Source organism: Henckelia pumila, chromosome 4, assembly GCF_033568475.1.
Source record: "Henckelia pumila isolate YLH828 chromosome 4, ASM3356847v2, whole genome shotgun sequence".
NCBI classification, from domain to species: Eukaryota; Viridiplantae; Streptophyta; class Magnoliopsida; order Lamiales; family Gesneriaceae; genus Henckelia; species Henckelia pumila.
This window is the reverse complement of record NC_133123.1, coordinates 5,054,245-5,076,205: the sequence shown is the minus strand read 5'-3', so window position 1 is coordinate 5,076,205 and position 21,961 is coordinate 5,054,245. Positions and strand designations below refer to the sequence as shown.

General features: G+C 35.9%; 3 protein-coding genes across 4 annotated transcripts; all 3 read right to left on the bottom strand.

Annotated features, from left to right (window-relative positions):
- Positions 1-15: 15 nt before the first annotated feature.
- LOC140865182 (probable beta-1,3-galactosyltransferase 13) lies at positions 16-3,396 on the bottom strand. The gene is made up of 7 exons (XM_073269733.1): positions 2,913-3,396; positions 2,368-2,520; positions 2,210-2,292; positions 2,030-2,129; positions 1,057-1,170; positions 611-753; positions 16-531 (listed from the first exon to the last, which is right to left on the bottom strand). The coding sequence occupies exons 1-7, from the start codon at positions 3,242-3,244 to the stop codon at positions 443-445; spliced, it is 1,014 nt and encodes a 337-aa protein (XP_073125834.1). The 5' UTR covers positions 3,245-3,396; the 3' UTR covers positions 16-442.
- A 478-nt stretch (positions 3,397-3,874) lies between these two features.
- On the bottom strand, positions 3,875-14,824 carry LOC140860343 (increased DNA methylation 1). The gene is made up of 9 exons (XM_073263317.1): positions 14,690-14,824; positions 11,468-13,875; positions 9,403-9,526; positions 9,073-9,155; positions 6,915-7,159; positions 6,196-6,282; positions 5,659-5,758; positions 5,089-5,290; positions 3,875-4,807 (listed from the first exon to the last, which is right to left on the bottom strand). Exons 2-9 carry the CDS (start codon positions 13,829-13,831, stop codon positions 4,146-4,148), a joined length of 3,867 nt encoding a protein of 1,288 aa, XP_073119418.1. The 5' UTR covers positions 13,832-13,875; positions 14,690-14,824; the 3' UTR covers positions 3,875-4,145.
- Positions 14,825-16,949: 2,125 nt separating this feature from the next.
- On the bottom strand, positions 16,950-20,694 carry LOC140863638 (ATG8-interacting protein 1-like). 2 transcript variants are annotated; one of them, XM_073267208.1, is made up of 4 exons: positions 20,530-20,694; positions 20,341-20,398; positions 17,811-18,611; positions 16,950-17,250 (listed from the first exon to the last, which is right to left on the bottom strand). In XM_073267208.1, the coding sequence occupies exons 1-4, from the start codon at positions 20,625-20,627 to the stop codon at positions 17,152-17,154; spliced, it is 1,056 nt and encodes a 351-aa protein (XP_073123309.1). In that variant the 5' UTR covers positions 20,628-20,694; the 3' UTR covers positions 16,950-17,151. The 2 variants fall into 2 exon arrangements, with proteins under 2 accessions (XP_073123309.1, XP_073123310.1); XM_073267209.1 differs by lacking the exon at positions 20,341-20,398 and having other exon boundaries at positions 20,530-20,689.
- Positions 20,695-21,961: the final 1,267 nt, after the last annotated feature.

Sequence of the window (21,961 nt, the reverse complement as noted above, 5' to 3'; positions counted from 1 at the left end):
GTATTTTGATTAGCGATATACATATATGGTCATTTACACATACACACACAGACTTAAGGCAAAAAATGGAAAAATGGCTTGTATTCTCTATGTTGCATGCCATCAATAATGAAATCTCTTTTGCTCAAATAAGAATTAATAATATCGAAGGCTCCGTACAGGGATGTAAAAAAATTCACATGCCTCACAGAGAAGTAATATTATCACCACCTTTTGTATCTCTAAACCTTCAAAATCCACACCCCATCAAGAATTCTGTCTCCCATATGAAGAATCAGTGCCAAAAAATGGGTCTCTGTTTGAAAATCACCTGGGACAAGTGACAACAGAAACCGAGCCGCTGCATATAATAACTATCCATCCATAGTTACCGCAACACGAGCAATCACTCCAAAACAATGTTTTTGTTTTCTGAATTTGGTTGTCTGCAGTTTTAAGCTCGCTATTCATCATCATCCGATAGAGTAGAGCTCTTCGAACATATATCTTTACTGTGAAGTTCCAACATCTTCTTCTCAGGGTTGCAGAGTCCTAAAATTCACAAAACACAACAAAGATGAAAACAAAAACAATGTTTAGCAATCTAATTGAAATACAAGAATATAGGTACCCGAACACTTGGGAATGTCCCACACCGCGATAGATGAAGGTGTGCACTCCGCTGCACACAGTCTTCGATTATCCTCATGGCTGACATTCATAGCAAGCATCCAAGAACCAATGGTAACATCCTCATTGCTAAACATCCGGAAACTGTATATAATATAAACACATAATTTATGGCAGTTTATAGCTATGTTATAAGAATGACCGACACACTAAATAAGATGATCAGGATTACCAAGACATAATTTAAACGAAACAAATACCCTCAATGAAACACGGTTGTTAATGATTTAATCTACATTTGTTTCATGTTCATTGAAATAACCAAAGGCACAGACGAATGCTCGTCTGAATCAGTAAAAATGTCAGAAAAATATGAATAATTTCATGGTCAATTCAAATAGATATCTGAAAAATATAGATGCCAAAACAGTTAGGAAAGTAGCTAGCCTGTTATTTCTCAAGGCAACCAAGCTCGAGACGACATCCGCAGAAAGGGCATAGATTGGGCCGTAAGCATGAAGGAAATACTCCTTCCCCAGCAAATGAGAGAGAGGTTCGTACCTGTTCAAATCAACGTGACCCAATCACCCAGTTGTAACAATATGAAAGTAAAATCATTCTCCTTATCTTTACACAATAAATTGCTGATGGGAAAGTACATGGAGAGCAACAAATTATTGGGGAATATAAATTCTATTATCATGTGCATATGAAAAATATATGCATGAACACTGTGAGATCAGGGTTTTGGGAAGGGACAAAGTTGTAAATTCAAGAGACTCTACTTGATTCGCATCCACTTGGACGTAAATATTAACTGATAACAAGAATGTACTTGACAGCAATGGAAGGCATGGAAGAAAAATATGCGCAAATCCAATATTAACATCCAATATCCTCTTTGGATCTTCTACAACTCAACTGCCAAAATTAGAGTTCACAAAGATGCATTTCTTACTTGACACAAAAAGATTCTGGCTAATGGATCAGAGGTTGGGCAATGACGCAGTTCACCGTCATAGGTAGAAAACTTCGTTATGGTTGTGCATAATCGAGTTCAAATGTGTAACCGGACATATCATCATCATTATTTGGCCAATATTACCTAAAACATCTATATCTATATCATCATTATATATTATGGGAGAGCAACTTAGATATCATATTTGGTCTCTTTGGTATGGCTCATATTGTTTCCTCCAATGCAATTTCTTATACTTGGTATATTAATCTAATTTTCATTTTATTATGTTGGCATTTTTTAACCTTTATAGTTGCTAAGATGCACATAACTTTAATATCAATATAATACTTTAAAATTTGATATTTAACAATCCCAATGCTTCATTACATAATTGATTTTAGTCACATGAAAATTCAGTGCATTATAACTAGAAAGCAAGAATATTGTGGCACTAACCATTTTAGTTTTGGATCAGTGAAAACTGGACCTTTCTTCATGCAACCAAGGTATGTTTGTGAATGTGAACGATCTTTAGCCAGGAGCAAGGAAAGCCGGTCTGCTCATAAACAAGTTACAGCTGAACAAAGTCGAAAGTTTTCTAAACAAACACAAAATCCAACTGGTAAATCTTCTTACCCGGTCGTAAATATATATCATCGTCAGCTTTGACATAGAAATCAGAATCATAAAGAGCGTAGGCAGCTTTGAAAAATGCCAAGCTGCATAATAGGTAAAGGTAAGATTAACCGTAGAGAACAGCTTCAAAGTATCCATGGATAACAAACAGAACTAACGTTTTGTATGGGAGCTTACTGTACTCCTCCTCGATATCTAGCAGCAGGAAATCGTCATACTTTGCAATCTCCTTCTTAAGCTCTGACATCTTCGACGCATCACTGGTTCTACCAATTACAAATCTAAATGCCAATCCAGTGCTTTCTTCTAACCTATCATTCCATTCCAAGCAGTGAAAAACGTTTCAACTAATCCAGGTAGAAGACAAGTAACAACCAAACAACTAAAATAGTTACATGCAATTGCTGAATCAGGGTCATAGTTTCCCAATACTTGGTTCTGTAACAATGCACATTCACACCATCAGACGAACACAGAACATGTATAACAAGTCAAAGCAAAATACAACAATCAATCAAGAAGTTGCCACAAAAACAAGAAAGAGCACAAGAAAAGAAATTTTCCAAAAATGAATTAAAAATACAAAGTGATGGGCTTTTGGGCTCAACTGTCAATACATTATTAGCAGGCAACATACAAGAAGTTAATGCAAGCAAACCAAATGGGCAAAAAGAAGCAGAGGAAAAAGAATATCAGTGAATACCGTTTAAGCCCCTCGTGATCAGAAGGAAACCAAGTCTGACGCAATGCCCTTCGCCGGCCCGCGGATCCGAACCCGGTTTGAATCCCCACAAAGCCCATCACTTTGTGACGCTTGAGCCCCTCATCTGGACTGCCACCACCGGTCTTATCCCACCTCACAGACACTGACAAAGGTTTACCCAGTTTACAATCATAGCCCAGACCGAGCCGTGAAATCTGTATGAACCAGAAGACCAAGCCCGAAAGCCCGACAAGCAGACACAGCATCAGAGCCGTCGATCTGCGGCTGTAAGAAGACGGGCGGGCGTGGATTAACTTGGGCGACGATGGCATAATTCAGACAATGTTGTGTATAATCAGGGAACGGACCCGAATCACAGGATGTTTGAAAAATGGCCAAACTGAGACAAGAGTGCGTGGTGGTTTGTAGCTGTCGTAGGTTGTTTGTCCAGCACACTCCCACCTGTTTTGGTCTCTCCTCAACTAACATTAGCACATCGTACCTTATTTATAGAGCTAATCAATATCATGTAGAGCTCATTTTAAATATTTGATAATTGAATAATTACATCTTATTTTGTGATTAAAATTTTCGAATATTTGAATAAAATACGTTATCAAATCACATGCGATTAAAATTTTCGAATATTTGAATAGAATACGTTATTCAATCGAATGAAAAGTGTCGAAACGTTAGAGAAACAAATAAACAAATAATGTGATCGAAAGGAAGAGGATTTGAAAACAATTCGCGATATAGAAATAAGTATCGAGAGTACTTTGAGTACATATCATACAATCTTAAATATAATTTAAACGTACTATTTATTGAAATTTTTTTTATCAAATATTTTATGTCTCTTCTAATCTAAGTTCAGTTACTCAAATATAATTTATCGGATACTGGATATTGGATAGAACCTGAACAGCAGGAAAATGAAAAATAAATTGACAGCAGAAAGATAAATAAGAGAATCCATCTGTTCATTTGCACTCTAACTGGGATTTCATCCAATAGGTACACAGTTATATATTACATAGAGAATTCTCTAGTGGCAACAACGAGGTAATAAATACTATTCTTCATAGTTGCATATTTGCACTTGTCTTCTGGCGGGTCGAGCTGAGCAGAAACAAACTGCTCACTTGAAACAGGATGTCGAGAAACTGCACAGCGAACAGGAAACCATTCTGGTTTCAGACGAGATGTCAATAAATTTAATCTTCTATTCTGTTATAACAATGCATTGTTCTCCACGGGGACGGCGAACTGTTTCTGTCTTTCAGGATGCTCTGCATGGAAAATCACTTTAACTTGGCTACCCTGTGACGGGGAAACTGGTTGATCAGAGGAAGGATTAAAAACTTGGTCCCGAAAAAAGCCACAATCCTGCACATCGGCAAAATCTTTGGAGCATCCGTTTTGCAGAAGGCCAAAATGATGTTCTTCATTAGATAGCACCATGTGGAATGGAGTTTTTGTCGTGGAATTTGCTTCTTCAACAGATAAGTCGAAATTATATAGTTGTCCACTCTCTTGTTCATCTAGTTTTAACGCTTGATTTAGAAACACATAAGACTCGATCTCTTCAGCAGATCCCATGTTCTCAGGATCGCCGTACTTGGCAGTGTTTTCTTGTGCGAATGAATTACAATCTGGAATTGCAGGTTCTTGTTCATCGAATGAGAGCTTAGTGGGATACTTTTGAAGTATCCCATCACTTAGCACTTTGGTAGAATGCATGTCCGCTAGCTCACCATTGCAGATTCCTGTTTCTATATTGGTTTCAGGAACATACAAGCTACCATCAGAAAGATGATCATGCTCTGGGGTAAGTCCATCTCCTTCAAAATCTCCTAGTACAGTTGAATCCGAAGTTGATGCATCTTTCGGCCCTAATTCAGAAAGAAGATTGTTTCATACATTTAAGGGATGAATGGGACTGTGTATACTTCAAGAAAAAACAGAATGAACCAGTAGAGTAGCCAAATATGTCACACTGTGGGTACACACAACATTAGGGGAGTGTGAAGTTATATTTTTGTGCATGTAAAATATATATACGCAAGTTCGCAGGCAAATTTGAGAAGGAGCGGGGACAATTTGCAGCCAGCCCCCTTCCCCTTTCCTGCACTAAAAGACAACATTTCCACACAATGAACCAAAAGAAACTCACCATTTTTTTCGTTCAACCCATGGTTCTCATACAAAGGCTTCTTCAGCCATACAGCTCCAGGAAAAACCATCATGTTAATTTCACTAAGACTTCTTTTCTCATTCTCTTCCAAAGGTTGGAAACCAAACCCAACTGTCCACGTGTCCACTAAAGTGGGAATTGCAGATACAACAAGCATCTCAACTTTCAAAGATTTCAGCATCTAAATCCACAATTAAAGAACTAATTACATCGAAGCAATAGGGTAAAATAATCAACAATAAAACAAAAATTATTAAAAAAACGTACTATAAAAAAAGTAGAATGTATTCAAATTAATTATACTTGTAAAGCTTACTAAGTAAAGAAACAGATTCAAACTTTGCTTCCTCGACCATACATACATATGTACTCACATGGCAAGTCAGTACAGATTACTATCATATAGCATTAGAAAAAAGTGTCGAATACATTTTCATGAAACACTGTGAGAAAAAACATAACCATGAGAATAATATTTTGGGTCATGTGACACACACCTATAAATCATAATTGCAATTTGTAACATAACGTGAAATATTGATAAATCACCTCTTCAATAGACCTGATAAGGCGGCGACACATTCCTTGGCGACGATGTTTGTTACAGGTCGCAACTAGAGGCAACTCTGCAACTTTCACTCCATGGATTCTAAGTCAGGTCAAAAACTTGTATTAAAATAAGAATTGCCGTGAAAGTCGTAGCATAAAATATTTTACTTTGCAACAAATGCATGAAGGTAGACAATTCTGAAGACTTGCTATTGGGGAAAACCTAAAGAACCAACAAACATGAGGAATTAAATCTGTCACGTTAGTGGCATGCGTGACTCCCATAAATGGGAGAGGTCTTGGGTACAAAACCTGAAAACCCCACCCCTAATGTCAAAAAATCTGTCACGTTAGTTGGCTGATGTTCAGGATTGAGTTAGATTTCCAACAATATCAAATCAATTTCAATCAATTCACTAAATTTTTTTTTTTATCTACAACTAAATTAGGTTTGGAATCGTTTCGATTTATGCTCATCATCACAGGTTTTCAGAGGCCATGTTGTCAAAAATCAAGTTGCCATCATAAAAATTTTACCTGATGGATGCTACAGACAGGACAACATCATCTTTCTCCAAGATTACAGTATAAAAGCCACCATAGTTCAAACGTGCAAATTGTGATCTGAAAGAAGAAAATGATCATAACTTTCAGTGACATTATTTCCAACAATTCTCAGGTATATGACAAGGAAAACTGGAGGGATGCAGACATAAATCGTTTAGGAAAGTCACGGGTTGGTCTCAGTATCATCCAGAAGACGAGTAATAGTTCAGTGTGTTTGGAATAATAAAAGTCTGGAAAAAGTTTTAGTTCAAGGCTACAAGTATCACATCCTACATTTATATAGCGTATTAAAAAATGATTGGTGGTTATGCCATGAATAGAATGATAGAACAACAAAATATCTCAGTGAAAAATTCATACTACATCAACTCTTGGGTTCACAGGTAGCAAGGCAGGCACATTATTTATTTACCAAGCACAAAGCAATATTTTCGAAGTGAACATGCCCATGCATCTGAACGAAAAGCAAAAGGAATGCTGCTAGCTGAATGCACTGAGATGCGAAGGAAAAGACAATCTGATTTTACCGAGTAAGATCTTTTTTAAAAAACATCAGTATCATACTTGCCCTAAGATCCATATACAAGAAAAATTAGGTTTCTAGGCAGGTGATACGAGAGGGAGAAAAAGTAAAACCATAGTTTGGCTCAATAGCAGCGAATAAGCGCTTGCTCAATATTAATATTTACCCCCAATTGTATATTACTTGAGGTATCATGTCTATGCCTGTTTTTGCATCCACCATTGGAAGAAAGCATTCCTCTAAAATGGTGATAGCAACAGCCAACTTTGAATTGCATTCGGCCTTCATAGAAACAAGATGCTGTGCAGAATGATCTTTCATATCACCAGGAATGCACCGCAGAAGACTCCAAGAGAATCCATCAGAGAGAAGGTTCATCAACCCAATGCGGAACTGAAGACCTGAGTAGACCTGCATTGATCATCAAAACTTATTTTGCGAGCAATTACCAGCACAAGTTCCAAAACAAAGCGTCGAAGCTTCTTTCTCAAATGGAACTTCAAGGAAGAATCAGGGAAGGCATCAAACTGATAGAGAAAGTGCATTGAATTTGGCATCAAAGGGAGCTCACCGGAGAAAGTACATTGAATTTGACATTAAGGTAGCTGCCCATTTACTATGATTTCAAATTTGATTTCTAAATTTGACTACTTTAACATAACGGGTTCTGTCCATTTTCAGCGTTGAAGAAACAATCCGCAGCAAGGATTTTCAGGGATAGTAAGCATTCAAAAACTGAGATTCTTATATTTTAGTTTTCTGAATTGATTGTGATGTTTCAAAATAGTTATTCATTTATTTATCTCAAATTTATAGAGTAAATTCTATTTGACAAAGGTAGCGTTAGGGCCAAACTACCTTATTTTATGAACACGTGTTTATATTTAATCAAATATCATAATTTGTTTCCCAAAAGCCTCTTGGCTTGATGGCATGGCCTCTTCTATTTAAGAGAGAGGTGGAGGGTTCTAGCCTCCCCCACCCCCAAAATATATTGATTTTATATCACATGGGCAGTGTTTTCATAACCGGACCGGTGATCGAACCGGTCTATTTTAAAAAAATGATCCAACCGGTCAGACTGTTTTAACCGGACGGTCGAACCGGAAAACCGTTTATATAATATAATCTAATAAATAATATATTTTGAATTTTAAAAACTCAAAAATATATATATATAGACAAAAAATATATATATTTGTCATAGTTTGAAAGCTAAATAAATATGTAATATATTCAAAATGTCAATTATAGTTCTAAATTATTTAAATAATTAATTATTTAATTTTTTAAAAAATCAATAATTATTAAAATAATTTTTTAATGAAGTACAAATTCCAAATAATCATGTATATATATATAAAAATATTAAATTTAAAATTTTTTAAAATAAAAAATTCAAATTTAAAAAAAAAAATAAAAAAAATTCGAAAAACCGATTCAATCGGTTCAACCGGTTTTCCGGTTATTGACCGGTCCAACCGGTTCTTGACCGGTTTTGACCGGTTCTGACTGGTTGGACCGGTTTTCCGGTTCCTGGTGAAGTTCCGGACCGGACCGACGACCGGTTCCCGGTCGAACCGGCCGGTCCGGTCCGGTTTTAATAACACTACACATGGGGATAAGCTAACTCATTACTTATTAAGTAAATCTTGGAACTGAATGGAATTGATTAAAAATATCTTTAAAAAATCAAATAACACTAAAAAAAATTGACTAGATAAAGAATTTATTTGTATTTGTATTTTATTTTTGTATGTGTAGCTTAAAAGACAATTGATATTTCATATTTTGCTGAAGCATTTTTAACTAGTTAAATTTTACTATAGGTCTTATTAATTGTCTAAAAAAAATACAGAAGCTAATTCTAACAAACTAATAAATGATTTAAGAAATTTTGTTGTAAATTGAGCAATATCCCGAGCCCGAGGTTTGATTATTTTGAATATGTGGCAAGCCTTGCATATTAGGTACAGGCATGTGCTTAATTGTTTTTTATATGAAATTCTTGATCATTCAAGTTCTTGTTTTCTCTCTAATTTATAAATATTAGTTTCAATTTACTCAATTTAGTTAGCAAAACACCATTTTTCAACTTAATAATTTTGTCTCACTTAAGCTATTTAACATCCTAGTAATTGAATAATAGCTCATCCGGGGATAACTCGAATTCAATACTGATTATGTGCACTTATTAGTATCATTGCATTTGGGCAACCAAGAAGCAAAAGACCTAATAAAAAATGTGGATAAGTGGGTGCAATACATGTTACGTATGTACTAAATCATAATCAGATTATGATTATAAGAAGTATACCATATACCTTGCTACAGCTTTCCCTACAAAACCAGGTATCTGAGTCCAATCCAATTTCCTTGCCCTTCCCATCCATGCATGTTTCATGATCTGTTCGTGGGCATTAAATGATTAGACTATACGTTAACTGGCCAAAAATGAAACCTGGGGTTTACATGAGAGAGCAGCAGAAGAAGAATGCTAACAAGCTAGAATCAACACGACAAGCTGAAGCAAATTAATTTTATGCATCTCTTCCATGAAAGTTCAAAAGAGTACTAAGATGATCAAATATCAAGATCTTCATTGCAGAACATATTATGTAACAAAAATATTTAACAATCCAGATGGTCATTACATTTATGCTCACACTGGGAGCATTTCAGAGCCCTGTGCAATTTTGAAGGTTCTTTATCACTAACTGCATCACCACAAATTTGGCAACGACATTGTGGACAATACCAGCTTCCTTCAGGCAGCTCCTGAAAAAAAGAGATCATTCGCACATGAGTTTATCTTCATACAGTCAATCAGAGTACAAAATCAGGAGCCAAAGGTATCCCTCAGGTCATTGGTCGCCTGCTTACAGAAGACAGAAGCCAGAAGCCAACAGATTCTGGACATGCTTGCTCCTTATTAGGAAACAGACACGTGAATACCACTCCACTCAGTTTCAGGTTTTTGAATCTTTGAAAAGGTTCCGGAATGGTAGAAACCCCACAAGTTGATGAGTTATCACACGAAGAAAAAAGTAGCAGATAGTTTGCAGATGTATGTGTAAATCATTCTATTGCAGACGTATGCCAAGATGAATCATGTTACTTTGACCAGCAAAACGGCCAACATTGCATTTGCGAGAAAAACCCAAATTCACCGCATGTTTGGGAACTGAGTCCATAAATATGTACACCAGTGACCAAGCCAAAAACCAAAGGGAATCCGATCAATGTCCCATTTTGGTGCCAATATAAGATCATGCAAATTCATTCCAGGTCAGAAAATGTTCTCCTATCAAGATCATATATACTGCAGATTTTTTATGTTGGAAGAATAGTTTTGCATACAACAGCAAAAGCCTAACTGCTGACAACCAGAAGAAAGACTTATATTAAACTAGAAACATTTTTACATCAGAAGCACCTCAAAACTAAATTTCAAAGACAACTAAAAAAAATTTGACGAAGAATTTTAAAAATTCAGCTCCATTTCTATTCAACCATTCAGTCAAATCATCATCTACCACTTCATACCAAACATTCACAATTAAAATATAATGCACCCACACACATTTCTTATTAAAATTTTCAAAACAAACCTCATTTATTTCATATTCTTCATTCAATCATTTACACAAATTTACTTTATTACATTTCAACTTTAAAATTATTCTCCAAATACCATATTTTTTTTTCAAAATACTACATTCTCCTCTCAAATTTTCTAAACTCATAAAAAGTTGCACGAAATACAGCGATTTGGAGCCACAAAAATGTGATGACGATGCGAACAACTTTCTCTAGGATCATAATAAAATTGCTAACTTAATTTTTTTTCTTTTGTTCTTGTCTTCCCACCAATAGGAGGTTGTAATGGTTTCTGACACAAATGATATGAAACTTCTATTTCTTTTCAACATATTTTGGTAGATACAAAACAAAAGCAAAAATTGCACATAATTGCAAATATAAAGAGAAAAATAGAGAAGAGCCACGAGGTATGAACTAAATTACCAGTATTCAATATGCTACATAATAAAAATTACAATTCAACGAAATGCCTCCAGCAGAAGTTAACTAATGGAGGCGCCATGTCTTTACATGGACACGTCTCAATGAAGTCAGTCGCTTATAATCTCAACACTCTCTCAACAAAAAAAAATGTTTGTCTTTAAATTAGAAGCCAGACATATTTCTTTGAAATCCATTCAACTCAACATATCCACATAAACCTGTATAACATGCTATATCAGGCTGCATCAGTAACCAATTGCCATTTCAGAGTCCAGTATATTAAATCAACTTAACATGGAGCATAATTAGACATTTGAGACATTGCAGCCACGCACGTAAACAAACTACAGCAAGCAGAATAATTGATTGGTAATATGCATGAGAATATGGCCAAGATTTAAGGACAGTGCTTGGTTTGCCCACCAATGAAGTGGTAATTTAAGTTCACAACAAAGCTCATAATCTACAGCTGGTCTTGACACAAGACAGAAAAACACAACTAGAGTTTAATCAGGAAAAACAAACTGCTCTCTACCACGAATTCACGCAATTATGAAAGAATCCACACTCAAGTCCTGGAAAGTGATACACTGGCATAATCGCATTACTCAAAAATTTTGGTTGTTAAAATATCCATAGATAGTTGATTCTTCACAAAAGGGGAAAAATAGATGGCTTTCATCAAAGACAAACCTGTTCAAACAAGCATGTCTGATGAAATGCAGAGGGACAGTTATCACAACATATCAATTCACCGACATCGCCGCAACGACCACAACTATCATCATTTTGATCCACTTCATCAACTTGACCAGTTTGAGGAGTCCTTTGTCTTGACTTGTACTCAAGTGACCAGGCCTCAAGATGGCATAAGGTTAACGGCTTACCCGACTCCATAAAAAGATTCACACAAGGACAATTTAACTTGAAACCAGCATGACTCTTGAACTCAGAGATGGAAAGAAACTTATCGCAGCACCTGCATATAATACCATTCCTACTGATTAAACCATCTTTTATTATGGTGTCATTTTTCAGATTCCGGTACTGAATTATTTCATTTGGAGAAACAACACGAAGGTGAATTAACCAAGATAACACTGTTCTTGATTCAAAAGCGGACCATTTTCCTTCCACGGTAAGCTTTGAACCCTTGTTAAGGTTCCTTGGAAGCAACCTGCAGCTGCCTTTGGGAGTCTTGCGCTTTCTCAAACGTTTGGGTTTGCGTGAGGACCATTTCTTGGTGGGTCTCAGTGTTTTAGATTTTATAATGGCCGAAATTAAGAGATCGTCATCATTTAGACCACATGTTTTAGATTTCTTAGATCCACATATAGCTTCATTCATTTCACCTTCAGGGTAACGGGTTCTCACAACAAAATGATTTCCACTCAGTTTCATTTCAGATATCTTACGTGATTTCTTACGAGCCTTTTTAATATGGCCAAACCTACCTACTCCCTCAGGTTTATCTAGGTCAAAGCTTGGAGAACTTGTGATGCTATCTTCAAGGGGGAAAACTGTCTCAGGTCCTCCGAGTAATTCAGGTACATTTTCAATTGGAACATCAAACAGACGGATGTCAGGCGGATTACAAGTGTTATCATCTCCAAAATCTTGCCTGATACAAGGACTACAACCACTTGTCTCCAATCTCGAGATTTTTCGGTATTTAGCAGCAGGCTCAACATCTGGTGAAATCAATAAACTTCTTTTTGCTTTGATTGTAATTCCTTCTTTCAGCAAGCGAATTGTCTTGTCGATGAACACTACTTTTGCAAAAGGATCCAGAAGACACCATAAATGAGCCATGGCAGAAGTAGTTTCTGTAAGATTCGGTGACTCGTCAATCTCTTTAACGGTAACAGATAAGTCTGTCCACAACGCAGTCATATCAGTCCACTGCATGCAATCACTCCTCTGCATATAATCAGAGGCATCTGCCAACAAACTCTCACCACACAAGCACCAAGCCCTGTGAAATTCACGAAATGGTCTCCCCCCCGGAGACTTGTAAACATATTCTCCAACCCCATTGTATTTACTGTTCCTTTTTCGCCTCCCAATCACCCATCCTGCCGCCCTAAGCAAGCGATTGATGTGATACCGAAGAAGAGGACGGGGGTCGTTTTTAATGTCTGTCGGCATTGCAAACTCTTCTTCATCCAGTCTCAAAAAGCAGGAGTCTTTCCATTTTGGCTTAGATGGTCGATGAGTCTTCAACTTGTTAACAACAGAAACAGAAGGACGGATAACCAGGAGCTTGCTTGCATGGCTCTCTTCAGAAATAGGTGAAGCGACAGTTTTACTCGTGGTTTCCTTCCTATCATTTTGATCTAAGGTAGATAATCTATTGCCACAGTTAACCATATCCTTAATTTCACATTCTTTCTTCAGATTAACATTTTGCCTCAGCTGATAGCAACTAGATGTAACGCCTTGCTGAGATGATTCAACTAAACAATATCTTAAAGTGCGATAAGTGGAAACAGAACCCTGTTGGGACAAACCCGAAACAATTCCTCCCAGAGGAGCTGCTGCTATCAAGATGTCTTCCAAATCATGTTTCTCATCTGCCAAATGTCCAACTGATAACTTCACCTTGTGATTATTTTGCATAGAAGAACCTGAAACAATTCCTCCCGAAGGAACTGCTGTCATCAAGACGTCTTCTAAATCAGGTTTCTCATCTGGAAAATGTCCAGCTGATAGCTTCACCCTGTGATTACTTTGCATATATGATGTGAGGTCCTCTGAGAGACATTCTGTCAGAGGTTTCCTCATGAAATCCTCTTTTACAATATCTTCTTGACTGGTCAATGATGACTTACCACTATTTGAGCAAAGTGACACATCTGCTGGTTTGATGTAGTGACAGTCATAATTAACGGCATTGGTATTAACAAATCCCTTATTACTACTGCTGTCGCATGCAAAGAAAACCTCTCTAAAAATCCTATACTCATCCATGGATCCCTCAAAACTGTCATCATGCAAATCCTCAAACTGTTTGCAGAACAACGTTTTCGGTGATTCTGCCCCTACAACATCACCCATTTTTAACCTCGATATAAATTCTTGGAATAAATGAACTTCTCTCACTGCAAAAGGCGTTTTTGCAGCAAAATTAAAACGCAGTACTTCATGAAGTAATACTTGATAAAAATTGTGATCATACAGTGAAACCGAAAAAAAGGTATATGGAAACGTTGGAATATACAAATCATTAGAGTGTGACATGAGACAGCATGAAGGATGCTAAGAATGATGTAAAAGTATCTCATTAATATATTTGATTTATGATTATTTTCCATGGTTGGCATATCAAACCCAAAATTTTACAATTTCTAATTTAGAACAGAACAGAGAATATGTTGGCATACAGAACCAAGTCCAGTAACTGAAGCTAAAAATTTCTAGTACAAGAAAAAAAAATGATTTGGGGGACAATTTAAAGATCAAATATTTTTTCCCAGACATCATGAAGCACAATTGCCATGGAACATCGAGGAGCTATTACTGTTTAGCTGACAATAAAGGAAAATGCAGCCAAGGAGATATATGTGGTATATCTGGATAGCATGATTGCAATAAGGACAAGAATTCTCTCACGCTGTGCATAATCAAGGGACCAAACCCACTTGTAGCGTTGAAAAGGGAATGTGTAGATCAATGATTCACAAGAACAATATTTAAATAGACCTCCTCTCCATCTCTCTTAAATTTTGGGCCAAATTATGGTGAGAATGACTCTTTAATATTAAGTATGATCTTATATAGTAAAAAACTAAATTATACACGTGCATGAGGGAAAACAAGTCGCACATTCACGGCACCCAAGTTTGAATGCTTTTACTTGGGTTCGCATGAAAAATTAGAGAGGATTTAGATGGTCAGAATCTCATGCAACTATACCTTCTTAACCTTAAAATGTGCTGTCAGGAGTTTATGCACTCCTGCGAATAAATCATCATTTATTGGATCATTTGTAACAAATCCTAGTTCGCACCACTCGAAGGAGCACGATCCAGTTCCAAGTGTGTATAAAACGTAAATTGCCATAATAGAAAAACCTGCAAGTTCCGAAAACTGAGTCATATTCATTTAGTTACGCTATCTGAGAGCAATTAATGCCACGCATGCATCAGCGGATCATGCATGCGACTTGGCAAAATAATTAGATCACTAGAAAGATCAGATAGACCCATCAGATTTATCCAAACACCGTTTCCAAAACAATAAAAGGATAAAAACCAAAAGCTCAGCAGAAACAATCCACCTCGTAACCCCTACATTTCTGAATCAAAACCAACAAGAGAAACATAAAATTCAAATTTCTAAGCCGAAAATCCAGCTCGATTCAGATTACACTCGCGAAGGACAACAAATTATAACAGGAATACAAAGCTGACAAACACTGAAAAACAAGGAAATGAAAAGAAGACAAAAAATTCACCTCTACATTTGCATTAGCCGCACGAAAAAATTAGGGTTCATCCGCATCTGGAAACGAGAGAGAGGAGTTGCCATCAGACAATGCGGTCTGGTCTCTCTTCAATAACAAAACAAAACAAAGAAAAGCATAAATACAGAAGAGAAAAGGGTGAGCTTAGGGAAGAGCGAAACAGTGCTCCAAATCACAACAGATGTAAAGCATGAAATGAAACCAAATTCCAACTTCACTTACTCGCCATGTGCGCTTTGTGCAATCACCACTGTATATGTGCGTGCCATGGCATCATCTAACCGAAATATATATATAATATTATTTATTTATCTGGTTTTTTTTATGAAGATTTAAGAAAATTGTTGAAAAAATAAAATTTGTAAACACATTTCATATTACGTTTTTCAGTATTTATTTAACTGAGATTTATTAATTAAAAAACAACAAATTGCTGTTGAATGTAGAAACTGAAGGATGTATTAATTAATCGATTTTTAAGTTATTCAATTTCTATTTTCCTCCGTCACCAGCTCACTTTCTTTAAAATAACTTACCATTTTTAGCACTGTCATTATGGGCAATGTTGCGGTTCTGGAATTGGATATTGTGCTTTAATAATGGGTTTTTTTATTATAAAAAAAAAAAAAAACCAAAGAAGAAACTTAAATATAACGTTGGTTTTTCAAGATATATACTCAGAAAATGAATTTACGTACTTTGAATTATGGGTTTTTTTTTTTGTAGTTTTAAAGATGTGTATATAAATGATTTAATATTTTTTAACAAAGCTCGATCTTCATCATCTAGATCTTATTCAATACTCTCTCCGTCTTAAGTGCATAGTCCTACTTTTTATTTCACACGGATTAAGAAAAAATTATTGAGAAAGTAAATTTTATACAAACTTCCTATTTTATCCCTATTTAATGTATTAAAAAATGATTGCACAATTTTCAATGTGTAGTTAATAGAGGTATATTAGTAAATGAGTGTACAAAAAAATTACTAAATATGGTATATGACTATGTATTTGGGACAAACAAAAAAAGAAACGTGAACTATATAATTAAGACGGATGGAGTATTAATTATCGAGAGCTACTTTCCAATTTTGGGATTTCTTTTGAAGCTTGGCGGATTTTCCTTCTTCGTAATCAAAGTTAAATTGTTGTTGCAATTGTTTGATTTCCATAATTTTTTCTTTGAGTAAATTGATTTCCATTATTAAGATATCACGAACATGAAACAAGAATATTGTATAGCCTAGATCATTTGAATCCTCACTATCTGAGAAATATCTCACCATAATCCTAACTGGTCTGCACTATTACGCTATTGCAGAGTATTGTATGATGGTCTAGAACATATAGAATGCTATCATACAATTCAAGGATGTATTGTCCATGTGCCCCAGATGCATTTAAAAATTCTAAGCAGGTCTTCACATTTTATAAATGTTATTTAATATGCTATAATATTTTAGATTTCATTTATTTCAAAAGGTTGCTAGATTATGGTGAGACATTGCAGGTACGACTGGACCTCTTCTAATCACCTTCCTGATCCAAAACCTCCCTCGAATCGAGAATCAAGTGCCGGTTCGTGCCAAAAGGCTTGAGATGAGCTGCCTCAGAAGTCAGGTATTAGCAAAACCAGGGATTAACTTTGAAGTTCAACAGAATCAACCACCAGGTGCAATGTGATACCACATACAAGTAACAAAGTGATATCTCCACACAATTTTAAGTCTCACACATTCATTCACCTTGAAGCTTATTTTCTGCCCCACTATGCCAGTATAACAATTAAGAAAATCTTAGCAAGTTTGACATGAAAAACATATATCCGAATTCGACGACAAACTAGAACATCACACCCACCCACCCCTTTCAATGCCTATTGTCCGTGAAATTATCGTCATCATCTTAATATTATATAGAGTTGTTCCCCCTCCCAAGTGAACCTCGTCGGTGGCCTCCAACAATCACATCTTTAAGTCGAGTCATTGGACCAAGCATCATGCCCATTCTCTGAAAATGTGAGATAAAATACCGGAGTAAATAAGCAAAATAATAAAGTTATGCATATCAGGCAGCAAATAATCCAGAGCCTTGAAGACTACAGTTCAATCATCAGAGTATTATTAAACTAATTATAAAACCAAAAACATCAATACTTCAAAGATAAGGCCTCATAGTTTCAGTACAACGGATGTTCAGGTAAGGACAATGGATGAGGATGTAAAAGGAAATGAATACACTTAATCGTGGGAATCACAATAAATAGAAAAGTTGTTGTGATTAAAAAAAAGCTCCTAAACAACCCAGATTCACAGTTCTCCAATAAGACTTTAAAGTTGATGCAGATAGTAGGGTGGATATGATTAGTAAACCAACTGGTATGCTATCAAAGCTTCACGGGTTTACTTGAATCGGAGTTGTTTTACTGAAGAGAGTAGATAACAGGTAATATAAATGAACAGACAGTAAGATACAACGCACATGAATAAACACAAAACGAAGAAAATACAAACTGAATATGTCTCTGTACAAGTGGGGGACCAAGGGAGAAATTGAGGTTAAAACAATACCTCATGTTTAATACCAGACTGCCACTTGTGGTGCAAACTCTGCCATCTCTCTTGCTGCCACTGGTGACCAATAATTACAAGCCCCATAACAGCCGCAGCAATGCAGATAGACCAAATTGTATTTGCCTCTTTTGCATGGGCATACAAAGAAATAACTCGCCTTCTCCACCAAGTTTCACAAGGAAGGTTATAATCATCATAATTGTCTCCGTCAACAGGTTTTTCTAAACTACATAGGCTTGAATCTGATGCACTGTCAGCACCTTCAATCATATCATCCAACCTCCCTATCTCCTCAATCATATTAGAATCCACAAGGTCAGCTTCACTGTAAACTGAACTAAATGCTGCACTGCTGTAAATGATCTGCTCTGTGTCATAGGCTAACCTGCTACCTTTTTCATCAAATTTTGGAATTCCAGAAAATTCATCAGGCATCAATCCTTTGATACTCAAATTTTCTTCATCCTTTGTATAAGATTTACCCCCTTCCTCCACAATCAACTGAGAAACATCGTTTTTACCTCCCTCTTCATTTTGTATCTCGACACATTCAGGTTCCAAAGGCAGATTCTCATGCTGACTTGGAGGGAAAATGAAATGACCTGACATGAACATAGCAGTAGAAGTTTCAGCCTCATTCTCACTGTTTAACTTAACCTGGCTATTGTGGCCTGAATCATCCTCCTTCGAACCAGGAGCAGCACCATATGCAGATTCAGTGAGTGATACAACTTCCCACTCATTTCCTCTAGTAACAGGTTCCTCCCCCCTTTCTTCGTTATTCTCCATCCACGGAAGCTAAATTTCAAAATCACCAATTTATAAACATTTGGTGTAATAAAGTAGAGAAAAAAATATTAATTGGCGTATACATGTCTAATGCGTTGAGAGCATTAGTGCGTCTCATAGCAGAATTATGTAATCATTTTACATGGATGTTATAGCAAGTTCATTAAGGCAGAAGATACTCCAGTTTCAAGAAGACGGATTGTATATAAATTTAGTTGTGAGGATTTTTTCTACCAACAAGCCACCATGGCACACGCAATGCGTGTTCAGTAAATATATAATTTGGTAAAGACTCCAACTTGATAAAGGTGCCGGCAGAGGAAATTTGAGTTTGACAGATAAAAAAAATGGAAATGGAAGAGGAGGAAGGAGGTTAGAGAAAAAACCAATGAAAAAGTAGGAGGAAATGGGACATGAATAGAGTTTTTTGTCAGTTAGCAATTTTTATAAGCTACACACAGTTTTTGTCAGTAAGTCAGTTATCAGTTTTTATAATGAGAAAATTTTAAAAAATTACCATGACACCAAAAGCAGTTTTTATAAGCCACACACACTTAATAATATAGTAAGATAATAAGCTGAAGAATCAAGCGCAATTTCGTGAGTGCATCCAAAACATGGACAAGGTGCAAAACGTATTGAAGAATAAATGGCATGGCGTCAACTTCAAACTTAGAAATTTTGAAGTGCATGGCATGAGAAGGATGTAGAACTTTAACATTTGATGAAATGTTAAAGTTCATTCAACATTTCTAAAGGTCAGAAACATTGGGAAAAGAAACCCACTGCAGATAAACAAAAATAAAGTCATCAAATTTTCACTTCACACACAAGATATTCCAAGATGAAAAATATTTATACAATTAGAAACGGAAGCTGGAACAGTTCCTATGTGACCCAAACCTTAAACTATATGCATCGTGTACATTACTTAGTTGTAATTGAATGTATAGCGTACTTAAATGTTATTCTGGGTTTGACTTTTGTGAGTATGCTTGTTAGGGCTTTCGAATAAAATCCATTAAAACACCAAGCAACTAGTTGTTTTTATCAACTTTAAAATTATCTTAAATTTGCTTCAAACTCAATATTCTCACTGTATCACTCCATCACTCTCAATAAATATACAAGTCACATACTCACAAACACGTCTAAAAATTTTGAAATTATGTAGCTTAATCTAAAAAAAGCTAAACAAACTCCATTTAAATAACGGGAATCGTGTCAATCTCCACAAATTTTACAGTACACATTATAAGAAACTAACCATTGTTAAACCATTTGTGACACAACTAATCAATAACACAGACAAACACCACACAAGAGATTATCACAACAGTAGTTGTTTGATCGTGAAATTCATCTATCAACCAGTCAGCATAATCACATAGATTTCTATGTGAAAAATGAGACAGATGCAAACAAATGCAAGTCCAACTGAAAATGTTAACATCAGAACACCAGAGATAACATCAGCCAGCAACTTGGTAACCACAAACCCAATTAAAATGAAATTCAGCTCTGAAAATCATACGATCAGCAAAAATACAATTCAGCTCTCACTTCCGTATACAGTGAAAATTCATTAAAACCAGAAACCCTAACCATCCAGAGACGACTCATTCGCTATTCAACTGTAGTTCCCAAAGCCCACTATCATGCTACGGATTGAAATATCAACTACCACCAATCATATGATGGTATTAATTGCACGAGCATAGCATGATTCTGGACAAACCAGAATCGAGTCTCGAGAGTCCCAACCACGATGATTAAGAATCATAAACCCGCGTCGACTACAAACAAGTAACCGCAATCATAGATATTCCAATCTCAGTCGATCAACGTGAAAAGTCAAATTCTAATCCGATCGCCGATTTCATCGCGAGAGATAAAGAACAATTAATCAATCGACAAGTAAGAATACCTGCAGAAGTAAAGATAAGGATCGGATGCAAGGAGTAGAGCTCCAGCGAGAAAAATGATTGAGATGTGTCGGAAGTTGGGATAAAAGGGAAATAACATATATATAGCGAAGATTTGGTGGAGAAGATAGAGATACCGGGATAGCCGGTAGTTGGTCCCAATGTGTTCACCGGCTATGGGAGGTGAATGGCGTCCGTATGGCGGTGTGGGGTAGTGGTGCCCGGTTATTTCGGTAGCGTGCGTTGGGAGAAAGCATCAACAGTTACGGTTTGTAGCTGAGGAGCGAACATAGATAAGCGATCAAGCCCGTTTAGGTTCATCGTGCGGCCCGGCCCATGATGAAAAATTGGCGAATTAAAATAGAGCAATGCTATATGTACAATCAAATTTGTACATCAATTTGTACAACACCAAAAATTCAATACAAAATTTCATTTATCAAAATCTCATGATAAATTGAATATAAAATATCACGATATAATAGCACAATCTCACGATATATTGTTGTAAATATCGTTGTACACGATATATATTGTACTTCTAGAATTATTCATTAGATTATGGTTTCAATGATCCATTTTATGGGTCTAAACAAATCATATATTATAGGTTGTGACGGGCTAAATCAGCCCATTTGGTTTTTAAAAAAAATATCATTATGCTTTTGTGAACCGTTGCATCAGGACACATATCATGGGGTTTTTTAATCCCTTTTTCGGTTCCTTGGGGAAAATTTTTGGGTTACGAAAAAAAAAAATCATCTAAAAACAGTTTTTAAAGGAGCTTGTTATGGTAATACATGTTAAACCATTAACACATTGAAAAAGAGGAATGAAGAGCCAAAGGCGACTTGAAGTTATTGGAGATATTTCATGCACACAAAATTATGTGAGACAATCTTTACGGATCAATTTTGTTATACGAATATCTTATTTGGGTCTTATCTTTTTATTAAAAATATGAACATGATTGATTCACATTATGCATAAAAATTTGTGAGACCACCTCACAGGAAACCTACTCTGTTTTATTTTACAGTGGAATGTCAAATATGAGTAACGTATGCATGTGTGTGTGATAAAAATGATATTAAAACGACCGAAAACTCAAGAGATTTTTTTTATTATTTATATATGCCCTTACGTATATGCGTCAATACTAAAAATAGTTATAATTCATGAAATAAAATAAATAGTAATTTTATTGTACCTTAGCAATTTGAAACTCACGAAATAATTTAAGAAAAATCCATACAGAAGTATGCGGTATTTCAGAATGCGTAAATACATAGATTTTAAAGTTCTACCACAAGAAAATCATGATAAAGGTAGATAACACGTGCAAAAGTAGTTTACTACAATCCTCGAATAAAAGTCTCATAAAAGAAAATAATGCGGAAACATGAATACTGCAAAGGTCGCGAGTACGCTAGC